This window comes from Spermophilus citellus, assembly GCF_964194105.1.
Source record: "Spermophilus citellus genome assembly, chromosome: 1".
Classification (NCBI taxonomy): domain Eukaryota; kingdom Metazoa; phylum Chordata; class Mammalia; order Rodentia; family Sciuridae; genus Spermophilus; species Spermophilus citellus.
The window spans coordinates 11281266-11305576 of record NC_138182.1 but is presented as its reverse complement, the minus strand read 5'-3'; the positions used below and the strand labels follow the sequence as shown (position 1 = coordinate 11305576).

Sequence of the window (24311 nt, the reverse complement as noted above, 5' to 3'; positions counted from 1 at the left end):
TGCCCTTTGGGGCTACCTGAATGTGGGGAGAGTGAAGACTGATAGCATTGTTTCAAAGCTGCTCTATTTATTTTTTTCTAGTTCTTTTTAAAACTTTTTAAATTAACACCAGGAATTTAATAGAATTTAGTTTATGTTCTGAAGTATGTTTTCAGAAAATAGAAGCCCAAGTATGTTTTGTAATATGCTGAGTGGCTTTCACCTAAAGATTTTCATGTATGACTGTGAATAGAAATATCCATATTTTTGTTGGTGTTTGCAAATTTGGAAATAAAAGCTCTCTGGGCATAATGTTCTCTTTTAAAACCTTACAGGGAAAATATATTGGTGTAATTTTTTTTTTCTTTTTGAAGAGAGTGAAACCATGGCTTATCTTTTGATGTCACTGTGTAATAAAGCCATCATCTTACCCTCATGTGGCTATCTTAGACAAGAGGTTCTACATGCGGTCCCTTGATAATTGCCTAAATTAAAATATTAAAGGCCTAACAGCCGCTGTGTTGACCTTTTCCTGCCTGCTGCAGACAGATGAGCTGCTGTTTATGAGGCCCACTCTTCCCACAGGTGATGAGCCGGAGCTTCCGCTCTTCTCTACCCACCCCTATACAATGTTGGGCATCAAAGTCCTGCTGTTCCAGCAGCTTCGATTAAATTCCTCTATCCTCAAGACCCCTAGGATATGCCTGACAGGCTCCATATTTTGATTAGTTTTTAAATACTTCAGATTCCAAAACTTGGTCACAATAATTTAATAACTACTCTGTCCTCAGCAACTGCTCATTTTAGAAGTTTTACATGGCTAACCTCCGTGCCTTGCTGCTGATATCAAACTGGGAGATGAAAACAAGAATCAGTGATGTACTAACTAACTTGTTGGCTGGTTAACAGCAATCTGGCTCTTCAAAAGGGTATTTTGAACTTTTTTTTTTTTTATTCGAACTTTTGCTGTTTTTTTCCCCCCATGAAAATTGCAAAATCAGAACTCTAATTGGGGCTGTGTCCTCACAAAGCAAAGCCATTGGAAAAGCTGTGTAAACACGGAAGCCTCAGGGGACTAACAGTAACAGAAAATAGCGTTTTACAGTTGAGAGGGTGCGACAGAAAGAAAAGTGTTGCCGAAGTGAAAGGCCAGGACGGTTCTGGCACTGAGAGGCAGGCAGCCAGGGCTCAGGCTTCCCTGGGCCGCTCAGAGGGATCGGGCAGGGAGTCCCCTGAGAAGGGGCGTCATCCACACAGGCAGAGAGCTGCAGATGCATCCTGGGGCACTGGTGTAGGGTGTATAAAGTCCCCCGTTTCATTCCTTAGTTCCTTCATTTAGTAACAGAAGCGTGTCTTGTAGTTCATATTAACAGATCAAGATGGGTTGGTCTCTGTGCATTTTGAGGTTGTTTTTCTAATGTTCAGGAATGGGAATGTTACTTGAGATCAAAACTATCTAGTTTCTCTGTGGAAATTAAATCTGTGGCTTTAAAAAATTCTGACCAATATGAAGTTCCTTTCATTTTTCTCTCTCCCTCCCAGGTCCGGGTTGACAGTGGCATCCAACCAGGAAGTGATATCAGCATTTATTATGATCCTATGATTTCAAAAGTTAGTTCTATTTCTTAATGGTTTCTTTCAGTGTTCTTTTGAACAATGTACGTATTTAGTTAAAAAGTCTGACACAGAGCCTTTACCTGAATCATGTACTACAATTAAACAAGTAATTATAGACTGATGTAAAATAGAAACTGCAGATTTTTTTCTCTTAAGAAATTTTAAGACCATATTCATTTGTCTGTCCTCCCCAATCAGATCATCCACCTGCACCACCCCCACCAACAAACATCCACTCAGGGGCACCAAACCAGCTCATAGCACTAAGAAGGCATTAAGTTTTGTTTGCTTTTTGGGCAAATTTAGAAAATTGCCTAAGGTAAAAAAGTGTCAGGTGATATCAAGAAGTTGGGCTGATAGGCAGTGTTTATCGGAATGCTTTTGACCTATTCAGTTTTTCTTTGCAAATTAATAGTCCTTACGTTGTTGATTTGACAGTTAAGTTTCTAGTTTTTTTTTTCTTTTTTTTCTTCCCTTTGCGGTTCTGGAGGTCAAACCCAAGGCCTCCTGTATGCCAGGCAAATGCTCTACCCCTGAGCTCCACCCCCAGTCCAATTACATTTTATAGAAGATTATAATTTGTGGTTTGTCCACCTGTCTTTTCCAAGTTTAACTTTCTAGATTGAATAATCAACTTAATTTATTTTAGTATTGAAATCTTAAGACTTTATAATATGTAAAGTATTACAGTAGTTAAAACTATATATTTTATTTGAAAATCTTGTGTTCTCAAAAATGTTAAATCTACATTGAGGAATGATTTTTTAAATTTTTCTATATTAAACTGTTTCATAAGATGGTTTTTCCCCAAGAGTACTTTTTAATGTAATTGTAGTAAACAAACCAGTTATTTATTTATTTTTAACTTTGCTTTTACACTAATATTGTTAAAGTGAACCTTAGCTCTTTTTTTTATTAGAGAAACCTGATTTAATTTAAAAATAAAAATACATAAAATATCATAAATGGAGTTTTAAATCGCTAAGATTCCATTTTTAGATGTATACTTTTCTGTTAATGGCTTATGAATTAATTTTCAAGCTGGTTTAATGTTGAAGACCTTACAAAATTTACCAAAGTTATTTTTGTATACAGGATAACTATAGTTAAATTCTTATTTATTAATTCATATAAGGTATATTTAAACAGGCACAGAATTCTATAGAGCAGGAAGGCCTTCATGTTACTCTAGTACCAGTGCCCTTTGCTTCTGTGTTCTATTAAGTATGAAACTGAGAATTCTTAAAATAGACTTTTTAAAACTTTCATCTTTTTATTTAAAAGTTTATGTACTTTTTTGGTGGCTTATCAACATGTTCCCTGTTCAGTGTATCAAAGTTGGAAACAACAGGAAAAAAAGGGAAATAAAAAAGTCTTACCCAGTCCCACATGTTTATATCCTGTCCCCAATCTTCACATTTGATGTATCTCCTTTTCAACTTTTGGCTTGTTTTTGTGATTTTTGTTTTTTCAAATAGCTCTTTACCATGATAATGAAATGTATAAGTTTGAAATAGCTAGATTGTAATATTTGTTTACTTGAAAAATCTTAACTGGCACATTTTATATTAAAAACTAAATCACTGTGAAGTTTCAAAAGCTATCTTGGGAAGTCTTTATGAAATACTTCACTTGTTCCTGGATTGAATCATTTATCACGTAGGTAACTATAAACGTTGTTTCTGCCTGTCTGATTTTAGTTAATCACCTATGGCTCTGATAGAACGGAAGCCCTGAAGAGGATGGAGGACGCACTGGATAATTATGTTATTCGAGGTAAAAAGAATACTTTGTGGCCCTGTTACTACATATGGTGTCTAGTTCTAGCAAGCAGCTTGAAGTTTTACTAATTAGCGAATTCATGAAACTGTTGTTTACTATGTATTTAGTAGAAATCAGAAAAGCTTGAATTAATTCAACTGACATACTAGACCCGCTTCCTTTTCGTTAACAGTCCTATATGTTATACGTGCATCTTAAGTTATTTAATAAACTTATGATTAGTAACCTTTCCTAAATAAGCATTTTCCATTTTGCAGTTACTATTGTATGTAAAACGAGAATCTATAGCATAAAGAATCATTGGGGGCTGGGGATGTCGCGCTCGTCTGGCATGCGTGCGGCCCGGGTTCGATCCTCAGCACCACATACCAACAAAGATGTTGTGTCCGCCGAGAACTAAAACATAAATATTAAAATTCTCTCTCTCTCTCTCTCTCCCTCTCTCTCTCTCACTCTATCTTAAAAAAAAAAAAAAAAAAAAAGAATCATTGGCCAGTGCAGTTTGGTAACAATTTTGCTATATTATTGTCTATGGAGTTTTTTTTATTTGTTTTTTGAAGTAGGAAACTTGAGAATGTATGGAAATAGAAACATAGTGAGTTACCGTTGGATAGATTTGGGGGTAAGGAGAATAGCTCTTTGCTTTAGAGTATAGCCTAGGGGTCGACTGTTTTCTGGGAAGTGCGCTTTGTTCCCCCCGTACGGAGCTGGTATCTGTAGTGCCTAACAAGATGAGATCCTATGAGCTATCAGAGGTACAGAAATAGGAGCAGCACTTGCATTTAAAGAATTAACTCTAAGTTATACTTATCCCCTTTCCGGGGAGTAAGTCATATTCTAAATTTTATTAGAAATTTTCTATTAGTAGTAAGTAAATTGTTTTAGCCCAACATAAATTGTTATCAGCTGTAGAATAATGGATTTTAACACCAAATTGAAAGGGGGAGATCCAAGCTAGCTTTGAATTTTGAACAAGTAGTGAGGGGGTCTTTTTATTTAAAAGTTTATGTACTTTTTTGGTGGCTGGGGGCTTGGTGGGCCTGGGAGGCTCCTTTGGGCGTCCAGGGAAGAGAGTAGCTGTCATGTATGATGCCAGACTTCCTCAAGGCCAAATGAAGCACTCTTGCAGATTTCAGAAAATCTTCTTTCAAGTGGACACAGCTTTTGGGTCCTGAGGCTTGGCAAGTGGACTCAGGCTTTGTTCGGAATAGAAAAAATGCTCTGTTCTCAGGGTTCAACGGGAAGTCCAGCTTGGCAACAAGCACGTCGAGCCTTTGCTTTGCCCCCTTGACCGAGTTACTTTGTGCAGTGAACAGTTTGTACAACTGTCCAGTAGCAGCAATTTCATGACCCATTTTTTTCAGCAATCTACTTTCCCAGCTCATTTTTATCTGATGGCAATTAACTCATGCAGTCCGCACTTTCCCTTGTCCTTTCTCTTCTGATTTTTCCTTTGTTAGATCAGAACAAATTCTTCTTTCTCCTCCCTGTAAGCACTGCCTTCTTCCCTTCACTCTTGTTAACATGTAATCGTGATTTTATCTCGTCTCCTGTGTTAGGGATTCATCCATGTCAAACAAGGAAAACGGGAAGCTTTCAAGTGTGAAAATTTGCAGATCTAAAATTTGTATCTAAAAATTGATAAAATCCTCTTCATATTCTTTCTAGTTTATTTTCTACTTCCTTTTTTAGCCTTGATTTTATTTACTGATTTATAACTTTGCTGTGTTCCTCTATTTTAAGCAGCAAATATTTTTTCTTTATGCATTTGTTTTATAGGCCCATGTGTCTGTATTCCTTCCGAAGTAATTTTTCCCCAAGAGGACATTAGGACACGTTTGGAACATTGTGTGTGTGCGCTATAACTACTGTACATACATGGTCATAAATCAGTTGTATGGGAAACTTACTCCTGGAGGACTTTTATGTCTTTGTGTCTTCTGGGAGTGGAGGGTCCCCTGACCTTGATCTTTGAATTTTTTTACTGTGGCTGTTGAATTATTAGATTTTGGTTAATTTAAGTTTTACTGCAACAAGCTCAAATGGTAAAATCTTGAGTTTGAAGTAGACAGTTTGAGTAAGAATATGTTGTTGTCACATGTCCATTCAACTGGTAGAGCACAATATGATGGTGTTTAAGTTAAGTGGCTTAAATACCAAGGTGGCTTCCCTTAGTCTCCTAACTTTACATGGATCACATGTAGAAATGTGTTCTATTGCGCATATAGATTTTTCTAAGCTTAGTCTGAAATTTTTGCCTTGAATCATCGTGATATAGAGGAGTGAACCTGGGAGACTGGGATCCACATCCTGTTGTCATGTCACAGCATGTAGTAATAGTGTGCATACTATTTTTGACTTATTGTCTCTGTGAGTCTCATTTTCCACATTTTGAAATGGAGTGACAGTCTCTGCCCCATCCTTAGTGGTGAGGTTTAGGAGAGATTAGGCATGTGAAGGGCTTGGTACTCTCTTGATTCATGTTCTCCATCAGCTTTGGTCCCATCTCTTCTCCCTCTCTCACCACAGTTACAAAACCACATTTTTAAATGTCACAAATCATAGTATTATCAGTGGTGTGACATTTATCAAGCCATAGATAAATAATAAGAAAGCCCATCTATAATCATCCCCAGTGCTGGGTGCTGGGGTCATAACGCTCATGGCAACCTGTCCCAACCCTTCTCTGAAGCATTTACTGTCAGCGTAAAGAGACTATTAGTTGTGCAATTAATGGCTCACTGTTGGATCATCCCGTAAGAACATTAGGAAAGTGCAGGCTCGGTGGTGCTTACCATGTTTAATTGTGTGTTACTGGCGCTGAGTAGTGCCTGGCACATGGTAGATGATAAATAAGTCTTTGTTGGGCGAGTGAGTGGTGCTGTCCCTGATTTCAGGGCACTTCTAACAACCCTGGTATGAAAAACACATGAACAGAGAAATATAACTGCTTGCTGTGGTCTTTTGGGAAGATAATGTGGTAAGATATTTTAAAATAAAAGTACCAACCTTTGACTCAGCCACTCAACTTTTGGGACTCTTTCCCATGGAGTTGATGGTCCCAGCTGTAAGATGATGTTCACAAGGACAGTGATAACAGCATTGACTGTCGTGGCTAAATGGCTGCGCAACTGGGTGTGTACTAGATGCACGCTGCTTGAATGAGCATGCCCGGCTGACATAAAGCACTGTGTGCTGGTGACTTGAAGCCATGGCCATGTGTGCTGTTAAAGTGGGGGAGGAATTTGCAGAGCCTTGTCTAATACGTTCTCACATTAAACTCCCTTGTTAGCCTAAAATATTTTTCATTATGTTTGGATGGACACAGAGAAAGGGATGTGCATGTATCAGATGGAATTTTATGAAGCTCAAAGTTTTTGTCAGAAGGGGGTTATTCTTGCTGTGCTTTCCCTAGGAGTTTTATTTCAGGTGTTTTTCAACCTAGAGAGAAGTTGAATAAACGTGTGCCACACCACGCTCTTCCCCTGGCTCATCAGACGTTAGACTCTGACATTTGCTTTTTTCCTCTTTTCCCCCTCCTTTGCCTTTCCCTCCTTCATCCTCTCTCTTCCTCCCTCGTTTCCTCCCTCCTTTCTTTCCTATTTTCTTTATGTTCTGTGTGAGACAAGGTTGTGAGCTCCATGACATGGCTCCTAAGTGCTTCACAGGGCAGCTTAAGGGTAGGAGCACGTTCCCACAAACTGCAAAGCCACTATCACTGCAGACAAGATTCACAACAACCCGACACCATCACTGCCGTCCCATGCAGATCCCAGGCTCCACACTTTTCTCCCAAATTGTGAGTTTTATTTGCTTTTTAAGCACATTCATGGTCCAGACTTTGCACAATACCTTTGATTGTGTATTCTTATTCTCTTGCCCTCTTGTGTTTCACTAGCATTTTTGAAAGTTTTTAAATTTATTTGTTCTAATCAGTTATACATGACAGCAGAATGCTCTTCGATTCATTGTACACAAATGGAACACAATTTTTCATTTCTATGGTTGTACAAGATGTAGCATTGCACCATTTGTACAATCATACATGTACCTAGGGTAATGATGTCCATCTCATTCTACCATCTTTCCTATCCCAATACCCGCTCCCCTTTCCTTCCTCCCTTTTGGCCAATCCAAAGTTCCTCCACTCATCCCATGCCTCTTGTCCATTATGGATTAGCTTCTGTTTATCAGAGAGAACATTTGGCCTTTGGTTTTTTGGGATTGGCTTACTTCATTTAGCATGATATTCTCTATCCATTTACCTGCAAATGCCATAATTTTATTCTCTTTTACTGCTCAGTAATATTCCATTGTGTATGTGTACACACACACACACCACAGTTTCTTTTTCTTTGTCCATTCATCTATTGGAGGACATCTAGGTTGGTTCTATAGTTTGGCTATTGTGAATTGTGCTATAAACATTGACGTGGCTGTATCATTGTAGTATGCTCTTTTAGTCCTTTAGGTATAGTGGGATAGCTTCGTCAAATGGTGGTTTAATTCCAAGTTTTCTAAGGAATCTTCATACTGCTTTCCACATCGACTGTACCAATTTGCAGTCCCACCAGCAATGTATGAGTGTGCCTTTCTCCCTACATCCTTGCCAACACTTATTGTTGCTTGTATTCATGATCACTGCCATTCTGACTGGAGAGATGAAATCTTAGAGTAGTTTTGATTAGCATTTCTCTAATTACTAGAGATGTTGAACATTTTTTCATTTTTGAAGAGTCTGGGGCAGGTGACTTGTATGTAGACTGTCCCCACTCTTGACAGGTGATATTAGCACTGGTCCAGTGGTGGCACTCAGGAGTGAGCCAACAGGATGGGGTTGCAGTTAGAACAGTGTGTTATTTAAGTTGGTAACTTTGAATATGGTGCAGTTATTGAGGGTTTGGAAGTATCAGGGGATGACTTTGTATAGAGAGTGATGGCCAACATCTCATTGGAGGGTTCTTCTTCTTGCCGAGGAGGATGTAAGCCACCCGGGAACTTGAGAACCTGTGTGCCCATCAACTCAATTCAGTTCAGACACTGTTGGTTAAGTACTCAGGCCCATGAGAGTGCCCATGTCATTTGTCAGTTGAAAGGCCCAGGTTGCCACCGTAATTCTACTGACTGGCTATAAATTGGGGATTCTCACAACCCTTTCCTCATTTTTGATAGTTTACAATGTGGATTGAGGATGACCCTCAGAAGAAAGTTTTGAATTTTGGAGCATTTGGTTTCAGACCTTTAGATTAGAAATGTTCAACAAGTAAAGTCTATGCAAGTATTCCAAAATCCGAAGAACCCCCAAAATCTGAAACACTTTTGGATCCAAACATTTCAGATAGGGGCCCTCCACCTGCCATGGCTGCAGAACTCTGGGAAGCACTTTGTCTGCTATTACTGGTTTACTATAGAGGGTACACCTTGGGAACAGCTAAGTGGAAGAGGTGCTAGGAAAAGGATGGAGGAGGACCGCAGGACTCCCCTGCTCCCCAGGGCCTGCCGTACTCCCAGCACTTCCTGGGTTCTTCAGCCTGGAAGCTCTCATGATCCTGCCCCATAGAGTAGGCTTTTTATTTTTTATTTTTTTATTATTTTTTTTTAAAGGTGCACTTATTTTTTTTTTTGTAACTTTCTTTTTTTAAATTTTTTTGAGAGAGAGAGAGAATTTCAATATTTATTTTCTAGTTATCAGTGGATACAACATCTTTGTTGGTATGTGGTGCTGGGGATCGAACCCGGGCCGCACGCATGCGAGGTGGGCGCGCTACCGCTTGAGCCACATCCCCAGCCCAGAGTAGGCTTTTTATGGAAGCTTCAGAGACAGGGCGATGGTTCTTATTGGCCGTTGGTGATTAAGTCCATCTCCAGCCCTAGGTTTGGGTGGGTAGATGGTCGGGCTAAAGGTTCTAGATCTCTCATTACATGGTTGGTTCATCTGGCTCCCAGCATAAGCTGTCATCATCAGCATACGCTCAGATATGGTAAACAATAGCTTATTATGATAATAAATGATGCTCTTCTCATCCCTATCATTCAGGAAAGTTCAAAGGTTTTTATGAGCTCTGTACCAGGACCTGGGACTAAGACGCGAAATCACTTCTGACTTCTAGATCCATGTTAGTGTTTCTGAAAGAGTCAACATTCTTAGGGAGAACTCGAAACCGATCACTTTCATTAGGGGCTCCCATGCTTCTGCACCCCAGCATGACCTCTGCAGTCTCATTCACACTTTCATTTACTCTGGCCCCAGTTATTCTCATTGCCTGGATAGCGCCATCATCTCCCACCCGAGGACCTTGTGGTCAGGCTGTGGTCTAAGCAGTTGCAACACAGAGAATTAAACACATCAAAATGAAAGGTGACTGAGGAAAGACAGAGTTGACTTCTTCCTCCTGCAGCAGTACAGAAAGGAGCTGTCAAGGGCTGCTGGGGGCTCTTACACTGAAAGCAGGTGGTATCATTTTGGGGACCCAAGTGGACGCTTTTATGCCCATTGTCAAGTTCCAGCAGGAAGGCGGTGGGGAGTTCTTGCCCACTTGCCTTCAGGAAGGGCCTTGAAAGGGCAGTTTTAGTTTTACTTTTTTATTTTTTAATTTTTTTTTTATTGGTTGTTCACAACATTACAAAGCTCTTGACATATCATATTTCATACATTAGATTGAAGTGGGTTATGAACCCCCAATTTTACCCCAAGTGCGGATTGCAGAATCACGTCGGTTACACATCCACAATTTTACATAATGCCCTATTAGTAATTGTTGTATTCTGCTACCTTTCCTATCCCCTACTATCCCCCCTCCCCTCCCCTCCCATCTTCTCTCTCTACCCCATCTACTGTAATTCATTTCTCTCCTTGTTTATTTTCCCATTCCCCTCACAACCTCTTATATGTAACTTTGTATAGCAATGAGGGTCTCCCTTCATTTCCATGCAATTTCCCTTTTCTTTCCCTTTCCCTCCCATCTCATGTCTCTGTTTAAAGTTAATCTTTTCTTCCTGCTCTTCCTCCCTGCTCTGTTCATAGTTGCTCTCATTATATCAAAGAAGACATTTGGTATTTGTTTTTTAGGGATTGGCTAGCTTCACTAAGCATAATCTGCTCTAGTGCCATCCATTTCCCTGCAAATTCCATGATTTTGTCATTTTTTAGTGCTGCGTAATATTCCATGGTGTATAAATGCCACATTTTTTTTTATCCATTCATCTATTGAAGGGCATCAGGGTTGGTTCCACAGTCTAGCTATTGTGAATTGTGCTGCTGTGAACATCGATGTGGCAGGATCCCTGTAGCATGCTCTTTTAACGTCTTCAGGGAATAGTCCGAGAAGGGCAATAGCAGGGTCAAATGGTGGTTCCATTCCCAGCTTTCCCAGGAATCTCCAAACTGCTTTCCAAATTGGCCGCACCAATTTGCAGTCCCACCAGCAATGTACAAGTGTACCCTTTTCTCCACATCCTCGCCAGCACTTGTTGTTTGACTTCATAGTGGCTGCCAATCTTACTGGAGTGAGATGGTATCTTAGGGTGGTTTTGGTTTGCATTTCTCTGACTGCTAGAGATGGAGGTCATTCCTCAAAAAAAGAAAAAACCAACAAATAAATGAGCTCACACTTCATCTCAAAGCCCTAGAAAAGGAAGAGCAAAACAAGAGCAAATGTAGCAGAAGGCAAGAAATAATTAAAATCAGAGCGGAAATCAATGAAATTGAAACAAAAGAAACTATTGAAAAAATTAACAAAACTAAAAGTTGGTTCTTCGAAAAATAAATAAGATCCACAGACCTTTAGCCATGCAAATGAAGAGAAGAAGAGAGAGAACTCAAATTACTAACATACGGGATGAAAAAGGCAATATCACAACAGATGCTACAGAAATACAGAAGACAATTAGAAATTATTTTGAAAACCTATATTCCAATAAAATAGAAGATAGTGAAGACATCGATAAATTTCTTAAGTCATATGATTTGCCCAGACTGAGTCAGGAGGATACACACAATTTGAACAGACCAATATCAATGGATGAAATTGAAGAAGCCATCAAAAGACTACCAACCAAGAAAAGCCCAGGACCGGATGGGTATACAGCGGAGTTTTACAAAACCTTTAAAGAAGAATTAATACCAATACTTTTCAAGTTATTTCAGGAAATAGAAAAAGAGGGAGCTCTTCCAAATTCATTCTATGAGGCCAACATCACCCTGATTCCGAAACCAGACAAAGACACCTCAAAGAAAGAAAACTACAGACCAATATCTCTAATGAACCTAGATGCAAAAATCCTCAATAAAATTCTGGCGAATCGAATACAAAAACACATCAAAAAAATTGTGCACCATGATCAAGTAGGATTCATCCCTGGGATGCAAGGATGTTTCAATATACGGAAATCAATAAATGTTATTCACCACATCAATAGACTTAAAGATAAGAACCATATGATCATCTCGATAGACGCAGAGAAAGCATTCGACAAAGTACAGCATCCCTTTATGTTCAAAACATTAGAAAAACTAGGGATAACAGGAACTTACCTTGACATTGTAAAAGCTATCTATGCTAAGCCTCAGGCTAGCATCATTCTGAATGGACGAAAGTTGAAGGCATTCCCTCTAAAATCTGGAACAAGACAGGGATGCCCTCTATCACCACTTCTATTTAATTTAGTCCTTGAAATACTAGCCAGAGCAATTAGACAGACAAAAGAAATTAAAGGCATAAAAATAGGAAAAGAAGAACTTAAATTATCACTATTTGCGGACGACATGATTCTATACCTAGAAGACCCAAAAGGGTCTACAAAGAAACTACTAGAACTAATAAATGAATTCAGCAAAGTGGCAGGATATAAAATCAACACGCATAAATCAAAGGCATTAGTTTTACTTTTGTTCCCATCCTATTGGCATTTAGTACCCTGGCCACACCTAGCTGCAAGAAAAGGTGGCACTTGTAGTTGATATCAAGGTCGTCAGTCCTTTAGGCTAAAGGGCAGCATTTCTCTTATTAAACAGATATTGGTGGATGTCAAAGGAAATGAGATATATACGTATGTCTGCTTATTTGTGGAAACACATAGTCATACACACCCAAGGCCAGAGGAGTATGGTGGGAATGATTGGGGACGGTAGAAAAGGTAAATGTGATGAAGGGGAGAGGTGTTTTGATTGTACAGTTTTATGATTCTGACTTCTAGATTCATGTTAATATTTCTGAATGAATCAACATTCTTAGGGAGAACTTGAAACAGAATAGAAACCATAATGGGTGGACTATATTTCACATGAATAATACAATCATGCTGAAGGGGAAAGGAAAGAAAAAAACTAACCCAAACACTTTAAAGAGAATTTTAACTCTGTATATCCTCAGGCCAAGGAGAAAATATGTATAAACAAATATTAAACTCTAGTTAGTAGGTGTTTTTCATAGTTGATGCATTAGCAGTACTGAAAATAATTTGGACATATTCTGGAATTGAGGAAATAAACACATGTATTGTGGATAATAAGAACCAAATTTTTCTCTGTTGGAGAAGGCAGTAGCAGATGTGGAAATGCATAGGGGTGGAATGGCCTCTGTGGTGTTGGGTTAAAATTGGAGGTCATGTGAACTCCTGGGTTTTCACATAGACTGATACATATGACTGATACATAGACTGATACACAGTGTGTGTGTGTGTGTGTGTGTGTGTGTGCATGTGCACGTCCATGGGCACATTATCTAGCTTGGGGCTTCTCACCTTTGGCAGTACTAACAGTTTGGAGCTGTGGGTGGCTGGCTGTATTGTAGAGTGTTAGTCAATACTCTTGGCCTCCACCCACTAAATAATTAAATGCAACCAGGGTTCTCTGATATAGTGGCTGATTTCAGCAAGAATATAAGGTGAGCTGGAAACATCTTGTGGAAGAAAGTAAACAAGTGCTCAAAAAATGATGATCTGTCAAAAGGACGTGAGAGCCAGCTTGCAAGGGCTCCCACTGGCCAAATCTGAGAAAATAAATAGTGCTAAATAGTGCCAGGAAGGGACTGTCACCCATGGAACAGAATGAGGCCCTAAGTTGATGCTAACAGAGAGAGAGTGGATAATCTGGGGAAAAGACAGTTCTACCTGTAGGTTTTTAGCTCATTAATAAATGTAGAAAAATCACCATCTGGTAAACACCAGATGTTTAAGTCAGAATCATCAGTGGATGCAGAAATTAATAATGAAAATATGAGAAATGGGTATTTGCAGATTTTCTTGACATCCCTCTGTAAGACGACTTATTAACCATAAAGGGAAGTCACACTCCTTTGCTGTGTGCTGGCTGCCTAGGCAAGCAATCACCATCCACCTCACCAGTAATGGATGAAGCAGCATCCTCTCTTTACAATGCTGAGCACCACCATTCGTGTGATATTTTTGCCAAAAATGCATAACCTGAATGTGATCCTGAGGAAACATCAGACAAACCCACCTGAAAGACAGTCTACAAAACAAATGGCTTTTGCTCCTCAAAATGTCAAGGTCACTAAACACAAAGGGAACTGGAGCAGCTTGTCTAGATCAAAGCAAGCAAAAGACGCATACGGGGAAGGTGGCCCTGGATTAGATTCTGGAACAGCAAAAAAATGCTTTTTTTATAGTAAAGGTCATAGTGGGACATTTGGTGGAATTTGAATCAAGCCTATAGATTGGACAGTGATATCATTATCAATGTTATACTTCACTGGTCTTGAGCACTGTGTGTGGTTCAGAGACTTACTTTCCTTTTAGGAAATGTGCAGTGACATATTTAGTGTTAAACTGGCATCTTGTCTACAATTTACTTTGAATTGTTTAGAAGGGAAAATTGTGTGGTCTATACATGCAGAGAACATTAATGATACAGCAAATAAATGTGGTTTAAGATGTTCTCAGCTGGAGAACCTGTACTATTTTGCAAATTTTCTAAAATTCCAAGCTTATTCCAGAATAAGAGTTTTAAAACATCATGAGGAGGAGCTTCCCCTGCTCCTTTCAGCTCACAGTTCAGGAACAAAAGCAAAGATAACCTTTTGATTTTTATTCTTCTGGATAATTCTAAAAGATTGGTGGGTTAGAAAAAATTGTTTTGTGAAGGACAGATGAGAAAGAACAATTTACTATCTTGTTTTGCTAATTGCTTAATTATTCAAATATGATTTCTTTCTCTGAGTGATTGTGAGCTTTTTTTTTTTTTTTTTTTTTTAATAGAGAAGCTTTAGACCAAAAATGTAACTTAGTTAAAGTTAATTCCTGAGTCCCCATGAAATGAGCAGTGCCTTTGGCCTCTGTTTGATCCTGGCAGTGTGCACAGCTAATGTCTGGCCAGTGTTTTGGAACCAGCAGGCAGTCAGGAGAAGGCTGCTCTTGGGGCCTCTCGCCATGGCTGGTCATGATTTCCCATACAGATGGGACCTGGTGAACTTTGGCAGAGGTCATCCTCAATTCCCAATCTAAAACTCCCAGTCATAATTTTTATGAGTATGTGATTAATAATATCATTGAGGTTGTAAAGTAACTCCCAAATAATACCTCTACTGTCCACTTACTTTTGCACAAAGAGCTGTTCAAATGGTACTGTCTTTTCTGGTACATGGGAAGAAAGTAAACTAAGTACAAAATGGGAACTTTCAAATATATAGAATACTGTGTAATAGTTCAGTGACTGCTCTTTTCTGTTTGATGTCTTGAACGTTAAGGTATAAAATAATTTTCTGACTAATCCCATTTTGACTTTAATTAATTAATTAATGTGCAGTACTGTTGAGAATATTTCTGCCATTAGCCATTATTTTACCACATAATCATTAGGGGAAAAACAGATAATGATTGATTTTTACATAGTAATATATCATATTTTCCTTATAGAATATTATTTATTTATAATATTTATTATTCAGAGAATATTAAAGAAAAGATGCTTTTGTGTTCTAATTTTCTTCTCACAACATTGTTTAGTGAGATAAAGCATATTTTTTCATGTTGTATTTACTATTCAAGTTGAAGGATTTTTAAAAAGTCCAGCTTCATTTGTGTACTTGAATGGCTCCATTCTTTGACATAAAAAATGTAAATTATTATTTTATTATAATTCCTTTGAGACATATTTTCTAAAATCAACACCTCTTTTTCAGATTTGAATGTGGAATGAAATTACAACATATCATTTATCCTGTAAGACTGCATACATTTCAACTTTTTTGGATGTCACTGGTCATCAGAAAATAATCTTTGTTCAAATTATTAACTATTTCTGAAAGTTGTGTTGTCTTTTACTGAAGGGAGGGTCTGGTTCCAACTCTTCTGGCATTGGCCACATACAGAGCTAGAAAATTTCTACCTGCACAAAGCTGTAAAAGAAAAGCCAGTGAAGTTAAGTACGAAATAGTACATACATAAGACAGCAGTATTATTTTTATATTGGGAGAGGGAAGAACAGAAATCCTGAGAGTTAAAATGCCTGGCTTATAAGTTCCATTCTGTAAAAAAGCTTGTAAGTTGAAATACTCTGAATTGTTCATTTGTACCTAAGAATCGTCTTTTTTTGGAAATTAAATTGCTCCTGATCCTTGGTCTTTCAACTTTCATCCTTCCCAGTCCCTCCTTTGGGGCCCTATTTTCCACTAAAACTCCTGGTATTGGGATACATGAAAGGTTTGCATAGTGCTGGCTTCATTCTGCACTGCTCTTTTGGGCAGTGCGTCACGTGGACGGCTGTGTGCCTCGAGGAGCCTGCCTTCTGCCTGCGCCTCTGACCACCTGCTCCTCTGCTCGCTGTCAGACATCAAGTGGTCATCTCACAGGCACTGCAAGTCCATCTTGCCCATGATGAGTCGAGTCGTCTCCTGTCGGCTCAGCCCTTCTCTGTACATGGCATCTTCTGTCCTACTGCCGAACAAACGTTGGGTGTTGTGCTCGGTTCATCTTCCCATTGTCAACCCCAGCGAAGTCACTCTGCCCTATCTGCCTCCGGTATCTCTCTCTGGTCTTGCTCTTTTTCTTCGTTGGCGCTGTCCACACCCTAGCTGTGGACCATAGCCTGCCCGTTCTTCACTGTGTGGCTGAGAGCTAATCCATTTTCCCATCTTCATTCCTGCCCTTTGCAGTCCCTTTTCCATCTCACAGCCTAAGTGGTCCTGGGCTGTATAAACGAGGTCCTGTCCCTCCAGCCTCAGCCATCCTCTTTGCTTAGAAGAGACAGACATCTTTGCCTGGTCCTGCCACACCCTGAGTGCCCCATTGGCCCTTTTAGCCCCTCTGGCTCTCTTCTCTCCTACTCTTGGGCAAGGCTGTCTTTCTTTCGGTTTTCCCCACAGAAATAACTGGTGGTGACCATTTGCTTTTTACAGCAGTGAAAGATCCCTAAAGCACCCAGGTTTCTCCCTGATGACATCCAGATCTCAACCACCCTAGGTGTCCTTCTGTATCTTTTTGTTTTCTTTCCCAGCCAGAAAAATGTATTAAGTCACAAATGTGTTCCTCCTCTGGAACTCTGCAGCTGTGGTTCCTGTGCGTAGGGACCGCTCTGCCAAGTGAGATCCCTTTTCTTCTTCAGAAGTACTTTGGTTTTGGTCAATGGATCAATTGCCCTTTGATGGCCTGACATCATTCAAGAATTCTCACCACCCTAGTTTGTCTTTCTAAGCACACTGCTTCAGCTGAGCTTCATTTTTACTGATGTAAATGCTGAAATGTAACATTTTTTCAATGATTCTTTAGGTATGTTTGTGTCATCAGAAATTTCCTATATCTTCTAATACATTCGTTATAAAAACATTTATTTATGAAAGCTCTTAGAGGAGTCTGATAACTCCCATGTCTCAGGCATGTAATAAATTTTGTGTATCCTTTCCCCATTAACAAGAGAGAAAGTTCTTAGAAATAGTAGCTATTGTGTGTGAGCTGGCATTGCCCACAGAGCAAGGCTGGAGAGCAGTGCATTTCTCCTGGGTATGTGCTATAAAAGGTACTTATTAGGACCAACATCTGTGTGTAGTAGTGTCTTACATGGTAGGAGGGCAAGGAAGATGAGGAGAAGGACAGACAGGAAGTGGTGGAGGAGAACAAAGATGACGTATTTGTATAGCTGAAGGAATACCATTAATATTTGAGTTCTAGAACTTTCTCTAAATGTTTTAGGGTAGTTTGGATAGTTTGGGAATTGGCTTTTATAATAAGAACACATCACATCTTCTGAGCAGGAACAGATGCTCAGAATTTTTCATATAGTTGCTCATATGATCTAATATAAAGAGATGCATAGAAAAATGCCTGTAAGGTTGCAGTAAGCTGCTGATATTGATAAGCCTAAAGATGGGAAGTCGTAGAAAAATATACTCTCTCCTCCCCCATGTACATGCATCAGGGCACTGGGTAATCTGCTGTGATGAAGATTTCTAAATACATTGGTGTAAATTAAGATTAGAAATGTATTAGCTTTCATGTAATATAGTCTTCCAGTCCATGCTAGTGGGGCGGGTCAGCTTCCTGAGGTCTTTCAAAGACACCCCCCACCTTGTGGCTGTGTTTCATTCCCCTTGACAAAGCTGAGTTCCCACCACATGAGGAATCTCACAGGAAGAGGGAATGAGAAGAAGTCTAGCAGGCGCTTTGTTTTATAAGCAACTATAGCAGGTAAGGAGCGCTCGCTTTAGCTCGTGTTCCCATGTCTGGGAGTTAGTTTCAGCCTGGCTGCAGCTAGGTGAGAAGATACAGGCTGTGTCTGGGTGTCTTGCTTACGTAAATCTTGATTTCTGTGGGAACAGGAAAAAGGTTTTAGGGGAGCTAGCAGTGTATCTTAACATGCTTCTATATTTTCAAAAACTTCTACACATACTGTTATTATAATTTTTAAAAATCTGTTGCATTCATGATGCAAAATTCAGCTGGTGCCAACAATGCAGTGAAAAGGAAGCTGCCCTTCCTACCTCATTCCCCTGCCCATATTTCTTCTCCTTGGAGAAAACTAGTGCTACCATTTATTGCCACTGTAGTTTGTAATTGTTAAACTTTACATTATTCAGCCTCCCTGGACCACAGTTTTCTTACTTTGAGGTACCTCGCGTTTCTTTGTGGTTTTCTCATTCCATAACTGGTTAATGAAAGTTTCCAAATCAGGTGTGCTCTCAGCTTCCTTCCTGTGGGATCTGATTGCCAGGTGAACGATAGGTGAGGAATGAATGCTGACAGAAGATCGACACTGTTAAGACCCAGAAACAGATGCGGGCTGCCTTGGCCATGGACTGAGGGTTTTAGACTTTGTGTGAGCTACTTTTAAGGCCCTGTAATCAAGATGACCCAGGCTCTTCTTCATAAACCCTTCTGTGTCATAGGACTCTCCCACGCACCGTTTGTATTTCTCTCGTAGCAGTTACCTAGTTTAACTTTACTTTGAAATAGTCATTATCTGCTAGGCTCAGTTTTTTTTCTGCTGAGCACACATTTGTGGTCTCCCTCTCCACACACTCATTGAAGTACATTTGACATAAAATGAACTTCTAACATGTAAAGTGTTCAGTTTGATGATCACTGACACAGACACATACAGCCATGTAACCATCATGACTAGAGGCTGAACGTTTCTGTCACCTCCAGAGGCTTCCTCAGGGTCTGGGTAATCCATGTCCCTGTTCTGTTGTGACCACATGATCTGCTTCCTGTTGCTATAGTTTGGTTTGCATTTTCTCAAATTTGTTCTTAGTAATTTATACTGTATGCATTATTGTTGGTCTTGCCTCTTGAATTGGGTATAATTATTCTGAAATTCATCTGTGTTATTTTGTATGTTGATGACTCGTCTCGTTTTACTGCTGAATAGAATTCCACTGTTTGGAAAAATCACATTATATTAATCCATTCATTTATTTGTTGATGGACATTTAGATTTTGTCCAAGTTTTGATTATTACAAGTAAAGCTGATATTAACCTTTGTGTATAAGTCTTTGCATGAACGTATTTTTATTGAACTTGAAAATATTTAGGAGAGAATTGTTCAAATCATGAAATAAGGATGTGTTTAGCTTTTTTCAGGAACTGCCAAACTATTTCAAAGTAGGTGGACCATTTTATACTGCCACCTCCAGGTGGGGCCGTCCGGATTGTTCCCTGTCCTCACCAGCAGCCATGGTTTAATTTTTAGCCATGTGAATTGGTGTGTAGTGGCATCTCTTATTTTTGACAGTAATGATGCTGAACATTTTTCTGTGCTTATTGGGCATTTTGCAAACTGTCTGTTTAGATCTTTTGCCCATTTTTTTTCTTTTTAAGCTTGGCTTGTTTGTTGTCTTATAAGATGTATTGTAAAAATTTTTTTTTTTTTTTTAAATAGTTCATGTTTCTTGTCTGACATATGGTGTTGTAAATATTTTTTCTCAGTCTGTGATTTGCAGCTCACTTTTTAAACTATCTTTTTTTTAATATTTTATTTTTTTAGTTGTGGATGGACACAGTACCTTTATTTTATTTATTTATTATTATTTTTTAATGTGGTACTAAGAATCAAACTCAGTATCTCACATGTGCTAAACTATCTTTTGAAGAACAGACTTTAAATTTATTTTATTTTTATTTATTTGTTTTTTGGTACTGGGGATTGAACCTGGGACTCTTCATCACTGGACCGCATCCCCAGCCCTTTTTATTTTGAGATAGGGTCTCACTAAGTTGCTAAGGCTGGCTTCGAACTTGTAATCCTCCTGCCACATCCTCCTGAGTTGCTGGGATTACAGGTTTATACCTATGTGCCCAGCAGACTTTACATTTAGATGAAATACAATTTGTTGATATTTTTATGGTTCATTTTTTGTGTGACTGTGAATCTGCTTCCTACCCCAAGGTAACAAAATTTTGTTTTTTTATAAATCTTAAAATAGTTTTAGACTTTTAAGACACATTTAGGTTTGTGATCCATTTTGAGTTGATATTTGTCTCTGATGTGAATTGGAGTAAGGTTCAATTTCTTTCCCTCCCCGCCTTCCCAAGAATATCTAGTTGTTCTAGTGCTATTTATTGGAAAGACATTATTTCCCAATTGAATCGACGGTAGCAAGCTGTTGAAGTTTTCAGTGGGTGTGGGTGTTTTAGTGCTACTTCATGTTCAGGAGTTTGCTGTTATTTGAGAGTCAAAGGGAAAAGTACTCTTGAGTGTTCTCCCTAGGCCATTGGACACTGATGATAAATTTCTTCAAGTTACAAGAATTAGGTTTTTAGGTGACTCATTGTTTCCCAATTTAACCTATGTCATTTTATTTTTAGGTGTTACACATAATATCGCATTACTTCGAGAGGTGATAATCAATTCACGCTTTGTAAAAGGAGACATCAGTACTAAATTTCTGTCGGATGTATATCCTGATGGCTTTAAAGGTTTGTATGATTGAAATATTTTAGTTACTCAAAGTTATTTTGTAACTTGAAGTCATTATTTTCATGCTTTATTGTCACACACAATTTTTCCATTTGAAATTTTGGCCTTTGACTTATATTATACTTGATTTATTAATATATTTGGAAAATCCTAGACTAGTGACATTCATGATTTTAAGTGTTCATGTGTGACTCTTGAATATACGAATCTGCAGTTATATGAGTGAAGAATGAAACCATGTGAAATGTTCTGTGAGTTTAGCCTGTGGGCAGAGAATGTTAATAGATCATTGTCCTACCTGACTTTCTGATATAGGTATACATAGGAACCCTTTTTTAGTGACTCTATATATCCTTATGAAAAACAGCATTGACATTTTCAGAAATCCAGATGCTTGTCCTAGTTGATAAAAATGACAACGTCGGCTGGGCATGGTGGCACCTGCCTATTATCCCAGCAGCTCAGAGGCTTAGTCAGGAGTATCATAGGTTCAAAGCCAGCCTCAGCAACATAGTGAGGCTCTAAGAAACCTAGTGAGACCCTGTCTCAAAATAAAAAATTAAGTGGGCTGGGATGTGGTTCAGTAGTAAAACACCCCTGGGTTCAAATCTTTGTACAAAAAAAAAAAAAAAAAAAAAGACAATGTGTAAGAAGACAATGGTTTTTAGTCTGAAAAATGAAGTTTTGAATAAAGAAATGAATGGAATATGATGTTTAGCACTGGACAGTTGTCAGTGAGTGTTTCCAAGTAATAGAAAAAAATGGTCGATGAGGAGAAAAAAATGAGAAATGGAGGAAACTCTTCTGTGAGTTTTGAAGACTTGGTTAACGTGTTATTAAGAAACTCACAGGATTTACCTGAGACTTCATGGAAAAGAGACAAGGTGAGATCCAGAAGCCTCTACACGAATTTCTGGTGATGGTGGGATGTACGAAGGTTAGGTAGTCTTCCATTTAAAGTGTTCTAGTCTATAAAATGACTTACATTGTCACGTCAGGAGCTATACGTAGATTCATGTAGTTGATCTGCTAAATGTGTGTACAAAGTAATTTTTAATTTAAAATTTACAATTTAGAGTTTTCCTAAGAAATAGATTTGAATCTTCTTTTAAAACATTAATGCTAGAGTTTTATCATTGGTATCAAGGGGAAGGAGGAAGTTCTTTTATTTGGGTTCTTAAAATCCAAGAATTCAGGGCTGGGGTTGTGGCTCAAGTGATAAAGTGCTCGCCTAGCACATGTGAGGCACTGGGTTCGATCCTCAGTAAAACATAGAAATAAAACATTGTATACACCTAAAACTAAAAAATAAATATTTTTTAAAAATCCAAGGATTTATTAGTACTTAAAAACTTACAAATTTGAAAGAATACAAAAGAAAATGCATATTTAACATGATTGCTATTTTATTTTTGTGTAATGATTTCATTAATGTCTGTTGGTTTCATGAGGTCAGGAACCACTTAAGTCATTGCTTCTTACTGTGTCCCTAGCAACAAACCATGACAGACATTAAGTGAACAATTGTTGAATTAATGAAAAGAATCTTTTTTAAAAAAAAAGAGAGAGAGAGAGAATTTTTTCAATATTTATTTTTAGTTTTCGGCGAACACAACATCTTTATTTTTATATGTAGTGCTGAGGATCGAACCCAGGCCGCACGCATGCCGGGTGAGCACGCTACTGCTTGAGCCACATCCCCAGCCCAATGAAAAGAATCTTATTGATAGTTTTGATGAAGGGATTACTTTGCATATTTTTAATTATCTGTACATGTTTCCAGATAGCCCATTCACTCTGTTTTGATTCTCCTGTTTTGGCCTCTTGTGCTTACTGAGGTTTTAATTAAAAGTTGAGGTAAGTTGTTAGGTAGACTCAGTATTTTCTTGTGTCTGCCTACCTAATTCATCTGTGAAGGTGATATGATAGGAAATGGTGGGCAGAAGGAGAAAACAGGCAAACACTTCAGAGAACCTTTAGAACAAGCATATGCATATGTGGGTATTTAAATATACACACACATTCACATGAGTATGTATAAATGGTAAAATATCCCATAGAAAAATGAGGCATTTAAAATTTCTAATTGGAATTGATGACCATGTATTGTACATTTAGCAACAATAGGAAATGTTCCACATTCTCTAGATCAGGGAATCCCCTTCAGAAATTCACTAAAAACCTATATATCACAGTTTTCTATAATATGCCTAATACATTTTAAATATCTATTTTGGGTTAGGAATTATCAGCATGGACATGTAATTTTGCCTCTTAGCTTATACAAGAAAGGATTACAGTATTTTTAATTGTTACAAGTGTTAGAAGAACTTTTGCAGTTATTTAAGCTCAGCCTTCATTTTCCATACAAGGAAACAAAAACTCAAAGCAATTGATGAGGCTAAATTACCAGTAAAATAAGGAAGCCAGGAACAGATCCTAGGATTTTCTTTCTTTTTCTTTTTCTTTCTCCCTCCCTGTCTTCCTCTGTCTCCCCTGCTCCCTCTTCCTTCTTCCTCCCTGATTTGTTCATCCTCCAGTGCTGGGTTAACCCAGGGCCTTGAGCTTGCTACCCTCCACCACTGAGCCACATCCCAGCCGAATCCAGCTCGAGGCTCTTTCTGTGTGCTGGGCTTCACATTCATAAATCACCAGGCTTTTCGATCGGGCCTGCTGCGTGTGGTCTTGCCACCAAGGACTCGCAGAGTGCACACCTGTGTCTGTCGTTCCTAATGCCTCCTGTTTCACTCCCGCCTACGGTTTGTGGTCAGTTTGTCCTCTCTGAATGGCCACCGTCTCCTAGTTTTCTCTCTTTCCTTCCTATGTTAACCCAGAGCAAGTCTTAGATAAATTAAACTATCGTCTTGGACTGTTTGATACATGTGCCGAAAGAGACAGCAGGAAGTGGCAACTGAAGTTAGTCCAGGACCCTCTCAACATGCTTGAGGCAGGGTCACTTTGTCCCTTTGGGTTTACCCATCTGCTTCCCATCTGTCCTGCTCTCCTGGGCGCTGCTCATAGACAGTGTCTGTCTTTATGACAGCATTAAAATTTTCTATTATGTGAGCTTACCTCCCCAGATCAGTTTGTGGACTAAGACAGTTTTACTGAATTTTCTTAAATTTGCACTTGGAAATTATTGTGTCCAAAATTAAAATAAAGCATACACAAGAAGCTATTCTGGTCCACTCTTTATATTCTGATGTTGAAAAGCTATTTTTCCTTGATTCTAAAGATAAGGAAAATGAAGAATAAGATATTTTGGTTCTGAAATCAAGAGGAAATAAAGAAGAAAATATTTTAAGAATTATAATTTCAATTGGAATGTAATAAACTCTCTGAACTTATTTCTCTATTGCCTTCCTGTATTTTGACCTGAAGCCCCATCAAAAGAAATTGTCATAATTTTATATATATTATATATATATATATATATATATATATATATATATATATATATATATATAATATATATATAAATGTATATATATATGCACATTTTTGTGTGAAAAGTTTTACAGATTTTTGGTAAAAATTAAATTCAACATAAAAAGGGTAGAA

General features: G+C 38.4%; 1 protein-coding gene across 6 annotated transcripts in view; it reads left to right on the top strand.

Moving 5' to 3' along the window:
• Positions 1–24311, top strand: part of PCCA (propionyl-CoA carboxylase subunit alpha) — a 371716-nt gene that overhangs the window by 198493 nt on the left and 148912 nt on the right. For all 6 annotated transcript variants that reach the window (XM_081297671.1, XM_081297670.1, XM_081297669.1 and 3 more), the window contains 3 exons: positions 1522–1590; positions 3297–3372; positions 20639–20749. In XM_081297671.1, coding sequence (XP_081153797.1) covers positions 1522–1590; positions 3297–3372; positions 20639–20749 — 256 coding nt within the window. The remainder of the gene's footprint in view (positions 1–1521; positions 1591–3296; positions 3373–20638; positions 20750–24311) is intronic.